The following is a 21,621-nucleotide window of genomic DNA, read 5'->3' as shown; positions in this document are numbered from 1 at the left end:
CAAGGGTGTAAAAAAGAAGGTTAATTTTGTGAATATTCATGCAGTTGATAAATTATTGAGTGTTAACGCCACTAATTCGCATCATGTTTCATCTTCCGCTAGTGGCAGATTTTAGATGGATTGGACTTCCACTTAGTACGCAGAAAGCTGGACCCTAGGAAAATGTATATATATACTATAGTGTACTCTCTAGAGTATTATCTAGTGTATATACATGGAATGGCGTGATTTGTGTACATTCATCTCTGTGAATTCATCTCTCCTGAGTCAAATGTGGTGAAAAACACAGAAGAAGCGAGTAGAGGAAGAATCGAAAAGAGGCGGCAAAATGCGTGCACTGCCACGGACCCCATCCTGCCTCCTACAAAGGTTGCCCGGCATATAAGAAAGCCAAGCCCAACATGGCCCCTAAAGGTCCACGCCCAGCTCAACCATGCCGTTTAGCCTTCCCACCCGCTCAACACTATCCAACAGTGGACACCTCATCAAAGAGCTATGCTAGCTATGCTAATATAGCCAGAGGAGGGGCCCGTCCACAACAGCAACAAGTGACAGCACCCGAGACGCCACAAGCCGACCAGTTGGCACCCTTTACGACGAGAGTGGAAAACCTCCTGGAGAGAGGTTTGGACAAGATGTTTGAACGTATGAGTTCAATGATAAGATCCACCCTTTCCCAGATATGCAACAAATAGGCCTGCAACCTTCTGAAAGAAATAGGCCATAGCCTTCTGGAATGCTAACGGCCTAGTTAATAAAAGGCTAGAGGTGGAGCATTTTATCCACACCCGCATCGACATTTTGCTAATTTCAGAAACCCACTTTACACACAAATCATACCTGACTTTACACGGCTAGTATATCATTCATGAGAATCATCCCAGTGGCAGAGGGCACGGAGGAATGGATCCAGCGCGCCAAAATCAATGTCTCTACCCCTGAGGGGAAAATCATCATCGGTTCCGCTTATATTCCTCCTAGACAGATAGTGTCCGATAACTAATTTGATTTTCTGCTGAATGTCATGGGCGACAAATTTATACTCGCAGGTGATTTCAATGCCAACCCTAAAGGATCTACGCTATCCAGGTGTATTCATCGCTAATACCCCTGTTGAGAAGAAGGTTACTAATTCCCGGATGATAAGATCACGTACCGACACAGAAACCTACACAGGGTGTCTAAATAACGCCCTAGGCAATACTCAGCCGGACCACAACACAGGATTTGATATTGGCAATGCCGTGGTCAACCTCATTCAGAAAATGCACAATTCTGCCCTAGTCGCAACACCAAGAGCTCCATGCAATTACAAAATCCTTCAAAGGCACCTACATTTGTGGTCTCCGGAGGTAGCTCTACTGCTCAATGAAAAGCGACGGCTTAGAAGGGTCTCGTTACGAACTAGGTATCCAAGCGACAAGACAGCTCTCAACCGTGCGACGTAAAAGACTTACGAAGCTGCTCCACAGATTGCGGTCTTGTGCATTTGAAGAATACCTGCGTCAGGTTGAGCCCGGCGACCCCGAGCATAACTTGTGGCAACTGACAAGTCACATCAAGCGTCCAAAGAAAAGGGTGGCTCAGGTTAGGAAAGCCGACGGTGAGTGGTGCCGTTCCGATCAAGAGAAAGAGGACGTATTTGCTGCTCATTTGGAGGAGCCTCTGTCAGTGTTGGAAGAGGAGGTTTCAGAGGATGTCTCTGGCCACAACACCAAAAAATCACCGGGTGCGGATAGCCTTAAAGCACTTGCCATTAAACTTCTCTCGCCATTAGGTATCCAAAGGCTTACGAGCATATTCAATGCGTGCTTGGAGATCGGCCACTTCCCCTCTGACTAAAAAAAGGCGGAGGTCATCTTCATTCCGAAGCAAGGAAAGCCTGAAGCTAATCTTACTTCATATAGGCCGATAAGCTTATTATCAGTACTATCCAAGTTACTTGAGAGACTATTTCTGCTCAGATTTTAGACTGTATTGGACGAGGCTGGCTTGATTCCAGACTATCAATTTGGTTTCAGGCGTTGTCACGCCACCCCGGAGCAATGCCACAGGATTGTACAAAAGATTCTAAACAGCCTGGAGGAGCAGAAATATTGTTGCGCAGTTTTCCTTGACGTCAAGCATGCATTTGACAGGGTCTGACAACCAGGACTACTAATGAAAATAAAAACAAGAAAGCAAAGCTAACTTCGGGCGGTTCCGAAGTTGGCATACCCTTGCAGTTAAAACCGGATATATATCGCAAACATCGGATATAGTTGGCCGATCCTTATGATTACATCATAATAAAACCAATTAATTACAATAAAAAATCTAAAAAAAAGTCCCAAGCTTCTATCTTCAAAAATACGAAAGTTGATATTTCTACCAAATACCATTTTCAATCGTTCAGTTATATAGCAGCTATAGGATATAGTCGGCCGATCCTTATGAAATTTGGCATGTCGTAATGTTTTGGCAAAAATAGCTTTCGTGTCAAATTTAAACGCTCTCACTCTAAAAACACCAAAGTTATACCATTTCCGATCAATCAGTTATATGGCAGCTATAGGATATAGTAGGCCGATCCCGGCCGTTCCGACTTATATACTGCGTGCAAAGGAAAGAAGAGTGTGTGCAAAGTTTCAAGTCGATAGCTTTAAAACTGAGAGACTAGTTTGCGTAGAAACAGACAGACGGACAGACGGACTCAGGAGGTGATCCTGATCAAGAATATATCTACTTTATAGGGTCGGAGATGTCTCCTTCACTGCGTTGCAAACTTTTGGACAAAATTATAATACCCTCTGCAAGGGTATAATGAGCGTACCCCATGAGCATTACGCCTTCCTCAAGTTATATCTGAATCATTTAGACAGGTCATTTAGGGTCAGATGTGGAGACTCAAGGTCAGATTATGGACCCATTAAGGCAGGTGTCCCGCAAGGCCGTGTTTTTGATCCAATACTCTACACACTATTTACAGCAGATATGCATGTTATAGATGAAGGAGGTTTGCTAGCCGCAACATATGCAGACGACACAGCTTTCCTAGCCTCGGCAAGCTTGCTACAAGATGCCTCTGACTGTCTCCAGCCAAAAGGGGGACTGTCTGCGCCCTTGACCCGTGGCTTCAAAGATGGAACATTGCGATTAAACATGATAAGTCCGCCCAAACTATATTTACCTTGAGGAGAGGCGACTGTCCACAGATTAGCATTGGAGGCACTGCCATACCACCTAACTCAACCCCTAAATACTTGGGAATGACGTTGGACAGGCGTCTAACATGGAGAAGCCATCTACTGCGCAAACGCAGCTTTACTGGTTGATTGGACGAAAGTCAACCCTGAAGCTGAGAGTAAAAATACTAATATATAAGTCAATAGTGAAGCCAGTTTGAACGTATGGTATCCAACTGTGGGGCACAGCGAGTCCAAGCAATACGAAAGCCATTCAGCTGGTACAGAACGGAGCTCTCAGGAGGCTGTCTGGGGCTCATTCTTACCATAACAATTTGACTATTCATGCTCAACTGGGCATCCCTACAGGCAGCGCTTAAGTTAGACGATTCGCCGCTAAATATAAGAACAGGTAAACACGACATCCCAACACATGTGCCACCAATTTGCTCGACAGCAGCACCACCATCATTAGACTCAAGAGGAAGCATCCACTGGATTTACTAAGTTAACTTTTTAGATTCATAACTTGTATTTAATAAACTCCTATTGTCAAAGTTCAATAAAAAAATTTAATTATTGTCCCTAACTGAGGACAGATTGTAAATAAAACTTTCAAATGTTATAAAAAGTTCCTCGATCAAAGGAGGAAAAAAGCCTTAGCCTAGCGTTGCACTTTCCATCTAGTTCCTCCTCTTAAGGACTTGTCCAGAGATATCAGGTTATCAAGAAGCATCAATATGAACTTCATAGAGAAAAGAAGAGCAATTTGGGCAAACTCAAATATGTCATGACTTACCACCCTTGTATTTGATGTCAGTACAGAAGAGCCTCACCCCCAGGCTCAACGTGTACGTCCGAAATCTAGACGCTCGGTCAGGCAATGCAAACCGGAAGCATCTCGACCACCACAAGCTCTTAAGGCGTAGATCCAAAGAAACTGTAGTTAACCCGTTGATCACCAACCACAGCATCGAGACCGATTGCGCCCAGACGAGGACAATATGATAAAGGGCGACAGGAAGAAGTTCCTAGCAGAGACGAGGTTGATGCTAAAGTCATCAAATTAGAGAAAATGACTCAAAGCTATATTCCGGAACGCGCGTGGATGTCAAAATCGCCCACATGGTCACCAGCAAACAAGTTCTGACGAAAAGGAAAACGCGGTCTGTTACAGCAATTAGGAACACAACACAGTCTCTTAAAAGCTGTTTTGAGGAGACGACAAGGCAGAGGTCGTACGAGAGGTCGCTCTTTAACTGCGTATACTCGACACCCTGGCCCCACGGATATCACCGCTGCTGCAAGCGAAGCAGGAAATAGTAGACCAAGGCCCTTTCCAAGTGGAGAAGCCGAAAAGCACCTACGGCCAAGACCAAAGAAAAGGCTGTTATAAACTTGGACAGAATAAACGTTGGGTTTATTGGAGCCCTATCAAGGCAAGGTGCCGTGGGCCAGAAAATAAGAAATCAAAATACTAGTTTACTGTCTTAAATAAAGATATATTAAACTAGTTTGTGTCATAATTTCAGAGCAACATATTTTTCCTATAAAAGTTTATTTTAAATTTATGTCTGTATCTAAGATAAATATAGTTTCTTTTTATTAAAGAAAAAATTAATTTCCCTATTTTATATACGGAGAGAAAATAATAGTTTTCATTCGGTTGTGTAACCGAGCGTTTTCGGTACCGGCTGTTTTCCCATTTCCCAATGAACAATAAACATATTCAATTAAATGTCCTTTATTGCGGTAATATACTGAGCGCGGGGTGGAGCTCGACGGTGGTGGTCTAAGCGGCACGACGAGCTTAAACCGCCGTCTAATGCGTTTTTTTATTTTTATATTATATATGGAAAGTACTCCCGGGCGATACAAGGCCGGGTGCACAGGGGACAAATGCACACCGTGATAATGGGTCGGGCAGATAAGACTGCAGCGATAAATTAAATATAAAAGAAATCATAAATGATATATAATTTAAGTAATTTTATGAACTATAGAGCATCTGCTGCTAATACAAGACCAAAAACAATCCAATCCTTAAAAAGACAAAAAAAATAAACTTTTTTAAAACATAATACACAAAGTTATGTGATTATTAATTTTAAACACTTTCGAATTGTCGTTCTCCTAAGTTACATTTACAATCTGAAACCTTTTGCAGTTCCCCAAGTCCTTAGAGATTGTAGGGAACATAGATCATCTTACACTCGACTTCTGTAGCAAAAGACCACCGACCTCTAGCTCTTCCGGTTTCCAAATCAGTAGGGTTCTTGTGGCAAAGCGCTTAAATGGATGGTACCACAAAAAAACAGAGCTCAAGGAACTCATTAGCGTGATTTCTCGAACCTGTGACAGTTTTGGAGTCAAAATCCAGAAAACAAAAATCATTTGGTATGGCGGCTGATTGAGTGGTTCTTGTATACAGAGGCCAGAACCGCAGGAAATAGGGACCCAATTTATTCACGTGAGGCTGAGGCTGAGCAGATTGTGATACATTCGGTGCCCAATGGAATATAAATAGGTACGTTTAATGCATCGATTTATGTATGGGGATAATACCCCACAAATATCATGCAGGCCATAAATAAAGCTAAGATGTAGAAGATGTCTTCGTTCCTAGCAAAATAAAATACTGTTACAAAATGTTGGCTATCTACATCACTATACGTATCGATACGAACTTTAAAATTTATCTAAAGGAGCTAAAGGGGAGGTTAGGTTGAGGCGGCGATGCGTGGCCAGTGACTGACCCCCCATCCACTTGAGCCGCTGGGGCTCCTTGTGATACCGCACGACAAAGGTCCTACAAGAGGACCTCTCCCTTCCTATCTACTGATGTGCCCAAGAGTAATCTATTCTTCCTGCGGCGGCTCGCGGTCCCATCCAGATTTACGGATGAAAGCTACGAGTCTGTGTGGAGCGATCTCCGCGAGGTCTGTTAGGTCCGTAAGTATTGCTGCGCCTAAGAATTTGAGTCGGCTGCGCCCCAGCGCAGGGCATTGACACAGGAGGTGTGCAACTGTCTCTTCCTCTTCTACATCCCCACAGCTCCTTCAGTATTCATAACGTGGCACCGCTAGACTAGCCGCGAGTGCTCCTATTAACCAGTGTCCCGTAATGGCCATCTAAAGGAGCTAAAGATCTTCAGCTTTAACCAAGTTTCTGTAAAGACTATCATATGGGATACAAAGAAAGAACTGTCAGAATATAGTTTACGGTGTTAGCTACGTAGCTCCCTAGAATTCTGATAGGTAAGTGACGATATTAGTTTTTTGGATTAGGGGACGAAGAAGAGGTGGAAGGTTGCTCCGTGGTTCTGACAAGGAGAAGTTTCACTCCCACTGGTTTTAAAACTTTTTTCTTTACGGTACTATACTGATGTTCTTGGACGAAAATGTTCTCTGGCCAAAAACTGGGTGAAAAATATGGGTGAATCTTGAAGGAAAACATGCGTCCTATAAATTTATATTTATATTTAGTTATGTCCCCCACCTTTACATCGGATTTTATTTTTTCCTTTGATCTAAGCCGAGATAAATATCTCTGTAATATCAGGGGCAAGTCAAGACACAAATATGTGTTTCGATGAAGGAATCAGCTGGAGCGGTACCGTTATTCTGAACTGTGGAATACCCTGTTAGGTGACTCTAACGGGGGTTTCATTTTCTATGACCTGTGGTATCACTTAAAGGGATGCCAAGGAGGACATATCGGACATTTGCTCATTTGTACTGATAAATTCGGACGGAGGTTCTCATTAGAACAATTAGAGAGCTTCCTAAGAGAGCCCATTTTATTCGGATAGGTAAGGATAGGAAAATGGTAATGAAGTAAATAATTGTTCTTTTTTCTGAAGCTGAGAAGAGTAAAATTGGTCAGGGGCTCAAATAGGTTTAAAAATATTAATTTCTTTACCGTACTTAGCTGACTTCGGTTCAAAAAATTTGGGAGATGATTAAAACTGTCAAGCTTTGGGCTACTGAACTGGTTGCAGATAGCGAACGATCTTCCTGTAAGGTTAGCTGTAATCATACTCACACATTTCCTCTTTCGACCCCATATCAACACGGGTGAACTAAGATGTTGCTCGACTCGAAAACACATTTGGACAATTAAAACAAAGAGTCGGGATATCCTTAAAAAACGCACAAAGACTCATCGACAAGAAGTCTATCCAGGGGCTCAAGACTGTAAATATTGTGAATGAGGTCGAGATAACTAAATCTTGAAGGACCCCGCCCCAAAAGGTTCCAGTCTTAGCTCCATGATGCCTTCTCCAAAGCTGCGAGCCAAGGCATCCGAGCCTTCTCCTGTCTGCAAAGCTGTGGTTTCAGGGAAAAGTTAAAGTCATAATATGCAACGACGAACGGTCCGCAGAGCTATATAAAGCTGCAGTAGATGAGCTGCGTGAATTTCTCGAAGGCGTCAAGCACCATAATCGACGCCGTGATGACTGTTGAGGTATACCTTTACAACGCCTATACAGTACATTGGTGGGACTACGAAAATGTGATCTTGCCAACAATTGGGTGAACAAATATTTTTATATTTTGTAATACCCGTCACCTTTAAAAAGGCTCATGTTTTGGATTGTTTTGGGAAAATTTTTTTTTTGTTTGTTTTTAATTTAAAATATTCAATGGAAATAATTAATGGTGATTAATGTTTGATAAAAATGCAATGCAATAAAAAATTAAATTCATAATAAAGATGTAAAAATAAATTTGAACTTCATTCAAAACATTTTATTTTTGAACTGGAACTCAAATTTGGATAAGACAATGTGGCCTTTGGGCTAATCAGAGATATTAGCGGATGCATAAAAGTCTGCTGAACAGACAGAAACGGATCACCAATATTGGATTTCGTACGCTTTGGAGACTTATTAGGAATCTGAAGACTGCTAAATTGGGAGTCAGAAGCATAGAATTGGTTTGGAAAACCACTAAAAAACTTTTTGAAACCTCTCTTAGTCTAATTAATTAAAGAGCTTTTTGCGTTTTTCAAGGTACGACAACTATCGCAACAAAAGTTCACATCTAATGAAAATGGCGTTCAAAACCAAGGCATATTTTTAAATCTGTGAAAATTCATTTAAATTTGGGAATAAAGAGTGTACCAGCATGAACATCACGTGTACCAATACGTGAACACTTTGTTTGAATAAAAACGCAATGTACTTATAAAACATGCTAGCTCGCTTTGAAATGAAGATGATTTGTATTTCCTCTCGTAAGCAAAGCACGCGTCATTAGCTTTCCAGCTGCAATATTTTATCGAGTAAACGCTTTGTAGCAAAAAAAAATTTGTTCCTATGTCAGTAGAAATACGAGGTATGTTCAAAAAGTAAGGCGACTTTTATAATTACGCGGGCAACATATTTTTGATTATCGATTTTTTTGTTTTGTTATGCTGGTACACTCTTCCCTAACATCTGTACCAAGTTTCAATTTATTCTCCTTTTTTGTTTGGTTGTGAGAGGCGTAAAGGTTAAAAGTTGTTTTACGTGCTCGGCGATTTTTTGCTATCGAAAAATATGGGTCAAAGGATTTGCATCAAATGTGTAAAAAATAAAATTAAGTGCTCCGAAATAATTGAAATGTTCACAGTGGCATACGGTAAAACTGTTCTGAGCTCAAAAAAATGTTTACAAATGGTACAAACTCTTGGCCGGGAAGATGCTAATGACGAGCCTCGTTCTTGACGCCAAGCACGTCAACAACTGATGAAAACGTTCAAGCTGTGAAGAAAATTGTTTTGGAAAATCGTCGAATCACTATCAGAGAAGTTGCTGAACATGTCGGTATATCGCTTTGCTCGTGCCATGAAATTTTTTCAAACGTTTTGGGCATGAGTCGTGTGTCAGCGAAGTTTGGGCCGAAATTCGCTGAATTTTGACCAAAAGAACCGTCGCATGAGCATCGCTCAAGATCTGTTGAATGACGCCAACGACGACCCGGATTTACTCATGATATCGAAACCAAAGCCCAATGGTTCCAATGGAAGGACTCAGGCGAGTCAAGGCCGAAAAAGCACGCCAAGCTCGTGGTGCATCAGGAGTTGCGAAAAATCGAAGTTTCAGGAGATAATTTTAAAGTTGAAGAAGAGGTTTTCTAAAAACTCTTCGGTAGTTCTTTAGCACAGAGTATGTTACACCACCGATAACAAGCTGTCGACATAAAGGATGTACTGAATGAAACATATGACTGATACAAAATTTTACAAATGAATATTTTCTTTAAAAGAATCTTGAAAAATTTTGGAAATTGAGTTTTCAAATGTGAGCAATGGAGAAACAAATATTAAACTTATAAATAAATAGACTGAATTGTAATATATTTCATTGGACGGAGGCTTCGGCAATTGCATCTGATAAAATTAAATTTTGCCAGTATGCTTTCCGTTCAAGCATAGTACTTGTAAATGTTGAAGGTTGATTAGATCAGCCTCCAATTAACATTCAACTGCCAAATGTTTTTGAAAAAGTATTTTTGACGCTCTTGTTCTTGTTTAAAAATTGTCATATAGATTTCATTTTACGATAATGTGTCCTTCTCAGGATGCCAATGCAGCTACAACCGATAATTCGGACGATAATTTTAAGGAGTCTGGTTATCTTTGTCCGTAAAGTAACAGGACATCAGTTAGAAGAGTTCAATCCGGGTGCTCTCCTACTTCTACTTACTATGAAATCCAGTTAAGATCTAATACCAATATTAGGTTTGATTAAAGATTATAAAGTTCATAGATGAGACACCTCATACAAACAAAAATGTTCTATGGCGGGTTCCACAGCGCGACAAGTTAAGTTTGAGAGATTTTTCGGGCGATAACGAATGAGGGATAGCCGAGTGGTAGAGTGTTTGGCTGATGTGCAGAGTGAAACGAGTTCAAATCAGGCTTGGGACAACTACTTTTTATACCCTTGCATAGGGTATTATAGTTTTGTCCAAAAGTGTGCAACGCAGTGAAGGAGACATCTCCGACCCTATAAAGTGTATATATTCTTAATCAGGATCACCTCCTGAGTTGATATGAGCATGTCCGTCTGTCCGTCTGTTTCTACGCGAACTAGTCTCTCAGTTTTAAAGCTATCGACTTGAAACTTTGTACACACCCTACTTCCCTTTGCACGCAGTATATAAGTCGGAACGGCCGACTATATCCTATAGCTGCCAAAATATTTTTACGTCGTCGTGCGAGCGATCACACATACATACAAAGGCACACATTTTTGTTGACGGATACATGTAAAGAGTTCTAAAAATAGAATCTAATGCATGAGCTCGACGAAAATAGTTGACCGTTTTGGGCCCTGATATCCCATCTATGTATGTACTTTATAATCTTTGGTGTGATGGAGAGTGAATAACTTCATACTCTAATTTATAGAGTTAATACCAGAGCCAGGGCTTAATACCAGATTAAGCGGAGTTTCTACCGTGTAAGGGCAAAGAAGAAAATTTATTTTTTTTTTTTTTTCGATTTTAGAATAGATGTATGTCTCAGTTTTACTCTCCCAAAATTTTGTCGAAATATCTTAAATTACGGGAATTATCCGACGTTTTTCTCGAAACCATGTATTTGAGTTGTTAGAAGACCTGCAGGCCGCAAAAATTTAACAATCGTCATGAAATTTGTTGCACATGTTCTCAAAAAAATGTGCCAACTATTTGCGATGTTTGCGATATATATCCGGTTTCAACTGTAAGGGTATATCAACTTCGGCTCTGCCCGAAGTTAGCTTTCCTTTCTTGTTTAATTTTTATGCCCTTGCAGAGTATTATAATTTTGTCCAGAAGTGTGCAACGCAGTGAAGGAGACATCTCCGACCCTATAAAATATATATATTCTTGATCAGGATCGCCTCCTGAGTTGATATGAGCATGTCCGTCTGTCCGTCTGTCTGTCTGTTTCTACGCGAACTAGTCCCTCAGTTTTAAAGCTATCGTCTTGAAACTTTGCACACACCCTTCTTTCCTGTGCACGCAGTATATAATTTGGAACGGCCCGGATCGGCCGACTATATCCTATAGCTGCCATATAACTGAACGATCGGAAATGACCCATCTTTCGTGTTTTTGAAGATAGAAAGTTGGAACTTGGTACAGATTATATTTTTTGTCAGTTAATCCGACCTACTAAATTTCATAACGATCAGTTGACTATATCTAATAGCTCCCACATAACTGAGCGATTGGAAATGGTTTTTGGTAGAAATATTAACTTTGGTATTTTTGAATAAAGAAGTTTAGGACTTTTTTTTAGATTTTTTATTGTAATTAATTGGCTTATATTATCATATTCTCATAAGGATCGGCCAACTATATCCGATGTTTGCGATATATATCCGGATTTAACTGCAAGGGTATATCAACTTCGGCTCCGCCCGAAGTTAGCTTTCCTTTCTTGTTATACCCTTGCAGAGGGTATTATAATTTCGTCCAAAAGTTTGCAACGCATTGAAGGAGACATCTCCGACCCTATAAAGTATATATGTTCTTGATCAGGATCACCTCCTGAGTTGATATGAGCATGTCCGTCTGTCCGTCTGTCTGTCCGTCTATCTGTCCGTCTGTCTGTCCGTCTGTCTGTCTGTTTCTACGCGAACTAGTCTCTCAGTTTTCAAGCTATCGTCTTGAAACTTTGCACACACCCTTCTTTCCTTCGCACGCAGTATATAAGTCGGAACGGCCCGGATCGGCCGACTATATCCTATAGCTGTCATATAACTGATTGATCGGAAATGTTATAACTTTTGTGTTTTTAGAGTTAGAGAGTTCAAATTTTACAGGAAAGCTATATTTGGGAAAACATTACGATATGTAAAATTTCATAAGGATCGGTCGTTTATATCTTATAGCTGCCATAAAACTAAACGATCGGAAATGACCCAACTTTCGTGTTTTTGAAGATAGAAAGCTGAAACTTAATACAGATTTTATTTTTGGCCCGTTGATCCATCCTACCGAATTTCATTAGGATCGGCCGACTATATCCTATAGCTGCCATATAACTGAACGATCGGAAATGGTATTTGGTAGAAATATCAACTTTTGTATTTTTGAAGATAGAGGCTTGGGACATTTTTTTAGATTTTTTATTTTAGTTAATTGGTTTTATTATGATGTAATCATAAGGATCGGCCAACTATATCCGATGTTTGCGATATATATCCGGTTTTAACTGCAAGGGTATATCAACAAGGGTATGGCCAAAACTTGTACGGAAATTATTCTTAAAGCCTCCATCAGTACATTGCACCTTCTATCCGTTACAAAGCTACGTTAAACATTTTTATTTTACGATTGTCCCTATGCCTCTAACTAATAAAATTTTGCCGCGTTGTTGGCTAGATTTGTAACCAAATGCTCGAAGAGTTTGTGTTGTCGTTGCAGCTTACCCATACCACTGTTCAAAATTGATAGTCTAGGCTTTGCACTATAGCTCGTTGTAGTGCTCTAGAATCTAACGTCGAGATCTTTACATAGCTTTTGGGCTAATTTAAGCCCAAGCCAACAATACACAGAAAACTATAAAAAAAAACCAAAAATCAAAACAATATATCAAAACAAAGTAAAGCAGATATGCTTAAACGCAAAAGCTCTTTATAACCCTTCTAAAAGTGTATGCGCTACATATAACAAAGCGCATGCTGATTAATATTGGTAATTGACGCCATTATTTTTGTGGTAGCTTGGCCCAACAGTGGTTCTTATCCATTTGTATGCGTTTACATAATATGTGGAACTAAGTCTCATAAGTCTAATGAGAAATATAAAACATAAAGATGGCATTAGTAGATTATTTTATTTAAAAAACAAGAAAGGAAAGCTAACTTCGGGCGGAGCCGAAGTTTATATACCCTTGCAGTTAAAACCGGATATATATCGAAAAACATCGGATATAGTTGGCCGATCCCTATGATTACATCATAATAAAACTAATTAACTAAAATAAAAAATCTAAAAAAAGTCCCAAACTTCTATCTTCAAAAATACGAAAGTTGGTATTTCTACCAAAAACCATTTCCGATCGTTCAGTTATATGGCAGCTATAAGATATAGTCGGTCGATCGTTGTAAAATTTGATAGGTCGGATGATCTGACCAAAAATATAATCAGTTCTAAGTTCCAGCTTTCTATCTTCAAAAACACGAAAGTTGGGTCATTTCCGATCGTTGAGTTATATGGCAGCTATAGGATATAGTCGGCCAATCCTTACGAAATTTGACATGTCGTATTATTTTGCCAAAAATAGCGCTCATGTAAAATTTCTCTAACTCTAACTCTCTAACTCTAAAAACACCAAAGTTATACCATTTCCGATCAATCAGTTATATGGCAGCTATAGGATATAGTCGGCCGATCCCGGTCGTTCCGACTTATATACTGCGTGCAAAGGAAAGAAGGGTGTGTGCAAAGTTTCAAGTCGATAGCTTTAAAACTGAGAGACTAGTTTGCGTAGAAACAGACAGACGGACAGACGGACAGACGGACATGCTCATATCAACTCAGGAAGTGATCCTGATCAAGAATATATATACTTTATAGGGTCGGAGATGTCTCCTTCACTGCGTTGCACACTTTTGACCAAAATTATAATACCCTCTGCAAGGGTATAAAAAGGAAAAGTGAATTTTAAGGAACATTTATTAAGTGAAAATATTAAACAGGGTTCTCAAAAATGTTTAATGGTGTTGACCCCTTAAATCCGCATTGATAATACTAAATTTGTTTTGGTCTTCTATGTGCATTGGTTAAAAATCAAAAATTAACTGCACAGTAAGTGTCCGCAAGAGTCAAATTACACATTACAAATGATCTAATAAATTAAAAACAGATCTATTCACCTAGCAGCTTCAAAATCTTTAATTAATTTTTAACTGGTCAAAAGATGTATAAATGCTTACCTTATCATCATCGGCAATTGCAGAAATTTCCTCCCATAGGTTCTTCATTAATTGTTTATACTCATCTAGTCGACTAGCGCTGCAATCGCCTTTCCCTTCTACAACACAGGCTCTTACTGCCATGCAAAGAAAGTCATTTTGATCCAGGAAGCCATTGTTGTCAATATCTAAAATTCAGTTAAGACTTATCAAATGAAATCGAGAACGTAGACAAAAAATCAGGGAAGTTACAATTTAAAGTAATTTAATTAATTTAATTTTATTTAACACATTTTATTCAATGTGTTAAAATTTAAAATACGTAGTAAAAAAAATCACGATTAAATGATGATGAATTGGTTGCATCATCTGCTTATGCATTTTATTAATGAGAAAAACTTATCTAATTTATTGGCTAAAATTTTAGAACCATCTTACGAACAATCTCGACATAGATCGAAGTAATATCCGGATAAACAAATAAATTTTTTCCATGAACGTTATGGAATTTTACTCAAAAACATATTTTATACATATAGATATACAAGCAACCATGGCAAACGTTGTTTTGCCCCTTTTTGTTTTATAGAAGGGCAAGTTGTTTTTAGGTTTTTCATTTATTTTGGTTAATAAATATTTTCCAGTACATCCAGTTTTTTCACGTACCGCAACTTTCTCATCATCAATATATAACAGTTGTTTAGAGAAAATTTCGGCGGATGGATCCCAAAGCATTTGAACGCGCATATTCTTTGTCAGTTGTACTTTAATTTAATAAGTACTTTAATTTAATAATTTAATAAGATGCACACTGCATCTGGATTATTTTGAATGTTCAATGGCAGCTTAAGTGCTGAATGAGCTGTTTTGCCTCCATGTAATAAAGTTGCTGCAATTCCAGAAGATTCAATGGCCACTGCAATGCAATTTTTTTAATCGTAACTCTGCAAGAAGTATTATAGCAAAATAAGGAAAGCCAAGTCCACCTGGTGCATAAAAAAAAATAATTTTTTGTTATTCATTAAGTAGTGGAACATTGCGACTATCAAAGCCTGTCATTTCTACAGTATCGTACTGTATTTCACGACTCATATCTGTGATGAGTAAAAACGATGTCATTTGAAAGCATGAATTGAATGTACGAATTGACTTCAAGGAGCAGGGTTGAATCTGGATCTGTACCGAGAAGCATGCCGCGCATTGGTTCAGGTGGTGTTTCAATTTCGGGTAGTTGTACTTTTCCTGATGAGCAACACATCCCAACTGGCTCATTTTTAAATTCGAATGCATGACAATACAGGTATTCTTTTCCCGAAGTACCAATAATAAAGTAGAATATTAAACATCAGGGTCATACTGGAATGCTAGTCAAAAAAATGGCCCTGATGCAAATCCTCGATTAACTTATTGGCGTTATTGGTCAATTCTACTTCTAACTATGAATCTGAGCGCTTTTCGTCGTTGCAGTTGTCTTTGTTGGTTACGTTCATCTCGTGCCTCTTTTGATTGTGACCCACGTAACTGCGCCTTGCTCACACGCGCATTTTCATTATCTTCTTCGATTTGTTCGCCTGATCTTCGTGCTCTTCTATCTCGCGCGGCTCTAGAATTGACCGTTTTTCGACTCAAATTGGCCCAATTGCGTTTTCTTGACTGTAGATAAGTGGTCGGCAGGGCCCTATTTCAGGAGCATATGATACACACATAAATATACGATACGTTACGCTCACATCCTACCATTTTCGGAGGAGTATAATTCCCGCCTTCGAACGGGATAAAAAGTATCCTGGGATACGCGGTAAAGTCCGTCTCCGTCTAAGCTTCCTCCCTACCAATTTCCAGTCAAATCTGTTCTGCCGTTCTTAATTTATTAGTGGTGTAACATAACACCACTTTCTTTTATATATATAGATTTGATTTATTTGTAGTATACAGACTGATTGGTCGGTAATAAACCAACGACAGTTGGTTTGACAGTATTCCCTTCTTTTATGGTACCCTAATTTGTATTCGTAATAAGTGCTGATTTTAGGCCTTTTAGCATGCGCATATACCAAGTATACAGTAAGCCTACAGATTGTCATATAAATTATATCAGTCATAACATAGAACTTAAAGGATCAGCGCTTCTATGTGCAAACAAAATATGAATATCCAGCGTATGCTTACAGCAGGGCCGCCCAAGCTCCGCATACGGGAAAGAAAACTCCAATACCAATGAACAAAATTGCCAATACTTTGGTGCGAGAATTTTTTTCCCATCCATGAGGGTGCACTGAAAAATAAAATTATAGTGAAATTCACAAGGGGCTTAAAAAATCAATGTAAAAAAAAATGCATTTTATTATAGCAATTGAAAAAGAGCCCTCCATTTTTTACAACAGCTTGTTATTATACTATGACAAAAAATGCAGAGCTTCTTACAGAGCTAAGAAAAATGATCTGCAAAGAAGAAATTTATCGCTTTAGGTCGACCATATTGGCAGAAACAAAAACAAGAATGAATTTCTGTAAAAAATTTTCGGCACTCCAACAACAAAATTCATTTGGACTAGCACGATTGAGGAGAATAGGGAAACACGAAAAATTGTTATCGTAATTGCTCTTTGCCTATGCTGGGAGCAGTCTCACACAGCTCCGTATGCATGAACATTTGCAAAAACAAATGAGCAGCGATGCAAAGGGATGAGCACCACTGTTTTACAGCTACCGAATTTCTTTGCCAGTAGCTAAGTATGACTTTTTGTTATTCTTCTCGACGCCTAGCCTCAGTTGCAGATCTCTGTTGTATCGTCTTGTCTAATATCTAATCAACTACACTCGGGTACAGAGAGCTAGAGAAGCTACAGAGAGACTATCTTATTTCTACACACTCTACGGACTACAGTGATTAGGAATTCGTTCTATAAAAAGATTGGCTTGACAATGTCTTGTACCCCTTCCAGAGAAATTGAGTCTGGTTTGCGGACATTTATGAAGCCGACAATAGATGGTTTTCTAGGTGTTCGGAAGCAATTCTCGGTCCTTAATGACTTGTACTTGAAAACCAATTCCGCGGTCAAATTTTTTAGTAAGGAAAGCTCCAAGAAGAACTAAGAATTTCTAATTCTAATTTCTAAATTTGTAGAATTTCGGTCGAAGTATTCTGCGTAAATTGAGTAAATTTTTTACAAAGAGTGATTTTTTTGATAATGATGCTATTGCGCCTTCTGAAGCTTGGCTTAATTCTGTCTCTAAATATTAAATTGTTGTTCCCAAGTTCACTGTGTTTCGATTGGATCGTCCAAATAATAGCTACTTATCTGAACTTATCCATTTCCTAAATGTGTTCGAGTTGCGGTAAAAATTGCCACTGTCTACCTACTTTGGTAGAAGAAATCCTGTATTTCCCCACATTGAGGCCATTAAGTCTGTTTTTTCTTTGGTCAATTACTCTTATTTAATCGTTAATATGACGATTTCTGGATTTCTTCTTTGGACCTAAAACAGAAACCAAATCAAAAAGGAAAATAATAATGTCCGCGAGAGAGAGAACCTCATTCAAAAACGTGTAATAAAAAAACAATAAAAACAAGAAAGGAAAGCTAACTTCGGGCGGAGCCGAAGTTGATATACCCTTGCAGTTAAAACCGGATATATATCGCAAACATCGGATATAGTTGGCCGATCCTTATGAGAATATAATATAATCTTAGAATATAAGAATAATAGAGAATATAATATAATATAATCCAATTTATTACTATAAAAAACCAAAAAAATAGTCCTAAACTTCTTTCTTCAAAAATACCAAAGTTAATATTTCTACCAAAAACCATTTCCGATCGCTCAGTTATATGGGAGCTATTAGATATAGTCGACTGACCGTTATGAAATTTGGTAGGTCGGATTAACTGACAAAAAATATAATCTGTACCAAGTTCCAGCTTACTATCTTCAAAAACACGAAAGTTGGGTCATTTCCGATCGTTCAGTTATATGGCAGCTATAGGATATAGTAAACCTTATGAAATTTGGCATGTCGTATTATTTTGCCGAAAATAGCGCTCATGTAAAATTTGAACTCTCTAACTCTAAAAACACCGAAGTTATACCGTTTCCGATCAATCAGTTATATGGCAGCTATAGGATATAGTTGGCCGATTCCGGTCGTTCCGACTTATTACTGCGAAAGAAAGAAGAAGCGTGTGTGCAAAGTTTCAAGTCGATAGCTTTAAAACTGAGAGACTAGTTCGCGTAGAAACAGACAGACAGACGGACAGACGGACAGACGGACATGCTCATATCAACTCAGGAGGTGATCCTGATCAAGAATATATATACTTTATAGGGTCGGAGATGTCTCCTTTACTGCGTTGCACACTTTTGGACAAAATTATAATACCCTCTGCAAGGGTATACAAACTTTATCCATCAGTTGAGTTTCCTGACTATATTATACCCGGCCCTCATCTCTTTCACCCACATATTTAGTACCCTTTTTAAGCTTTAAAATTATGGATTCACTGTAATTTTGTTAAATACTTTTGTGCTTGGGGGAAAAAAACCCGAAGCAATTCAGTAGGGACGCAGAATAAGCAGTCCGATTATGCTGAATTTGATTTGTAGGTAAGGAAAAGGCGTTGGAATATTTTGGCACAAAAAAATTTTCCAAAAAAAAGCTTTGAGCTGGCGCTAGAACAGGGTTTTCGTCATGACACTAACTTTATCTGCGTGTCCCTAGCTTATCCCTGCCTAGTATTCCTAGGTACTGCTCAGATATCCTATGTATCCCTCGCTCAGTCGCTGATAATGTTTCAGTACCAAGTGATATGTTGAGCCTCTCAGCAGGGCAGACTAATAATAATCTCTTGTATGAAGTGATTAACGAGTCATGAAAAGAATCGTCTAGAAATTTGGATTCACCTATGATCTTGGAACCCCCATCGTTAAACAACCTACATGCTGCCTCTGCTGTGTCGCCTCCAAGGCCAATGACTGGTGTGGGATTTGTAGTTAGATTTTCTGGGCTAAGCTGAGACCAGTCCACCCATGAAAATTTAGCTAAAGTCTTTTAGAATCCCAGATCTTCAGAAACTGAATAAAGGTATTTTTTCGTTGCTACCAAAACGTTAGAAGTATTTTAGGTTAATCGAGCCAATTTTTTACAAAGAGTGCTTCTTTTAATAACGTTACTATCGCGCTAGCCACTATTGCTATGATGCTATCCCAAATCAGTTCGGAACTGAGAAAGTTCAATCGATTAGTGTTAATCGATGAGCCTCATAGTCAGGATAGCTTTAAGGTTCAACCTAGCTCAACATTTTTTATGAAAACGGATTATAATGCTTTTTGCAAAGAGTTGGCTGAAATTGATTGGAAACATCTTTTATCTGTAAACTCTACCGAAACGGCTATGGATTCGTTTTACAAAATAATGCATACAGCGAAAATTGGTTTCTAAAGTCTCATCATTATCAACAATCCACCTTGAACGCCTCTCTCGGCTCAAGAACAAGAAATCAAGAGCTTACAATAAGTTTCTAAAGTCAGGATCCTTGTTTCATCAGTTGAACTTTGTATATATTCGTAGCCAGTTTATCATTCATAACAATCAACTTAATACACGTTACATCATGAATTTTAATGAAAACTATCGTAATGGTCCGAGTTCCTTCTATTCTTTTGTCTTTCTTTTTCTTCTATTCTTTTGTATGAAACGTTCCTTGGAGACTTTTTTCCTTCTTCATTATCGAATACAAATATCTCAGACAAAGTTCTGTTAAGCACCTTGATCTAACGACACTAGATCATACACTAGATGAGTCAGTTCTGAGAAATTATCAACACAAGGACCTAAAAGCGTCGTTTATAATCGGACTGGATAATGTCAAATTAGGCGCACTCAGACTTTTTTAGAATTGATCGATTTCGAAGTTAATTCTGCTTAATTAAGGCTTGGATTGTCAGTTCATGGACACAAAGATGGCAACGAGAAGAAGAGCCGCTAAATAATGCATGCCTGAGAATGCAAGCACGACCTACGGCCAGCCAGCATGCTGAATTCGTTAGACTCTTAGAGTCTTAGAGCTATTCATTAAACTCAATAGGGATAAACGAAAGAAAATGGCGATTTGACGACTTAGATGCCTAGAGTCTCGCATGGAGCGAGACAAAAAACTTAGAAGCTTTGTGACAATTAAGAAGATATTAAGAAACTGGATACATTCGTAAACTATGAAATAATGACATGAAACACGTAACTATGAAATATAAAATAAAGGACGATAGAATTTCCTGGTATTTGCCAAAATTTGTTGATGTCAACCGTAGAGGTCATATGCTAGAACTCATATTCAAAATGTAATGCCACAAGAATAAAAAAAATGTATGTCATCGATATGAATCCATCGATGTTTTTTTGAAATTAAAGTTCTTTACCTCTAAAAACAACACCCGTCGTCGAATCCATCGATGTTTTTTTGAAATTAAAGTTCTTTACCTCTAAAAACAACACCCGTTATATCTCAACACAGCTTTACTAAAAGCACCAGATCAATTGCCATCATTAAATGGGATCGTTATGCGGTTTCAGTGGAGACATAAGAAAGATGTTCCACCTAGTGAAGGTTCGATCAGAAAACCAAAATGCACATAAATTCTTGCTTCTTGCTTCTTGTTCACCAGCCGCGGCAACATTTGACCGGGACAAGAACGCCAGAGATTTACCTCCATGTACCCAGAAGCCATAGATGCCATATTAAAAAATACTTTCGTGGACGACTGCTTTCAAAGCGAATCTGAAAATGAAATGGGCGATTAGCAGTTGAGGTCCGAGAAATACATCGAGAAGGAGAATGCCAAATGAACCCAAACGAGCAACAGTCAAATTATAGCCAACAAACTACACGGTAACAAGGCGCCTACGAAAAGAAGCATTTTGAATGTGGCCATTTCTATATTTCATTAGCTCGGTCTTCTGGGATTTTACATAGTAAAGGCGAAATTAATCCTACAAGCAGTTTGGCGGTACGCGACAGGATCAGACGAACCCGTCGTTAAGGAGGGAGGCCTTCGCTGGAACCTTTGGAGGCAGCAACACATCGAGGTACTAAGTATTCCCCGATTTTCTCCGTATTCGTATTCCCCGTATTCTCCTTGCAGCAGAAATGTCATGTGAGCTGGAGAAACGCTTATTCTGGACCCACTCAAAAAACGTATTGTATTAATTACGTTCCGACGCTCGGAATTATCATCAATTCGTAGCGCTGCGAGTAGGAGAAATACTCAAAAACTCAGAGCCCATGAAGTGGAGATGGGTACCGTCATCGATAATCGCTGAAAACGACGGGGAAAAAAATGGACCAAGGAATTTGAAGGAGGATCAAGATTTACAGGACCCCCGTATCTGTACGAGACTGAATCGCTATGGCCGGTCAAAAAGCTCGAATCTCATTATATAAAACGGATTCATATCCACGACACACAAGATACGACTAAAGCAAGGATAACCAGCATAATTCCCGACCTCCATCGATTTAGTAAATGGGAGAGACTCAGAGGGACCTTAAAATGCGTGAT

At 39.0% G+C, this 21,621-nt stretch overlaps 1 protein-coding gene across 1 annotated transcript in view; it reads right to left on the bottom strand.

The window, feature by feature from the left end:
* Scp1 (Sarcoplasmic calcium-binding protein 1) overlaps positions 1–21,621 on the bottom strand; it is a 55,213-nt gene that overhangs the window by 20,964 nt on the left and 12,628 nt on the right. The window contains exon 3 of the mRNA XM_017248728.3: positions 14,083–14,249. Within this exon, the coding sequence (XP_017104217.1) occupies positions 14,083–14,249 (167 nt within the window). The remainder of the gene's footprint in view (positions 1–14,082; positions 14,250–21,621) is intronic.

Source organism: Drosophila bipectinata, chromosome 2R (genome assembly GCF_030179905.1).
Source record: "Drosophila bipectinata strain 14024-0381.07 chromosome 2R, DbipHiC1v2, whole genome shotgun sequence".
In the NCBI taxonomy this organism is placed as follows: Eukaryota; Metazoa; Arthropoda; class Insecta; order Diptera; family Drosophilidae; genus Drosophila; species Drosophila bipectinata.
The sequence above is the reverse complement of the archived record's forward strand: the minus strand, read 5'-3'. Positions and strand labels throughout refer to the sequence as shown.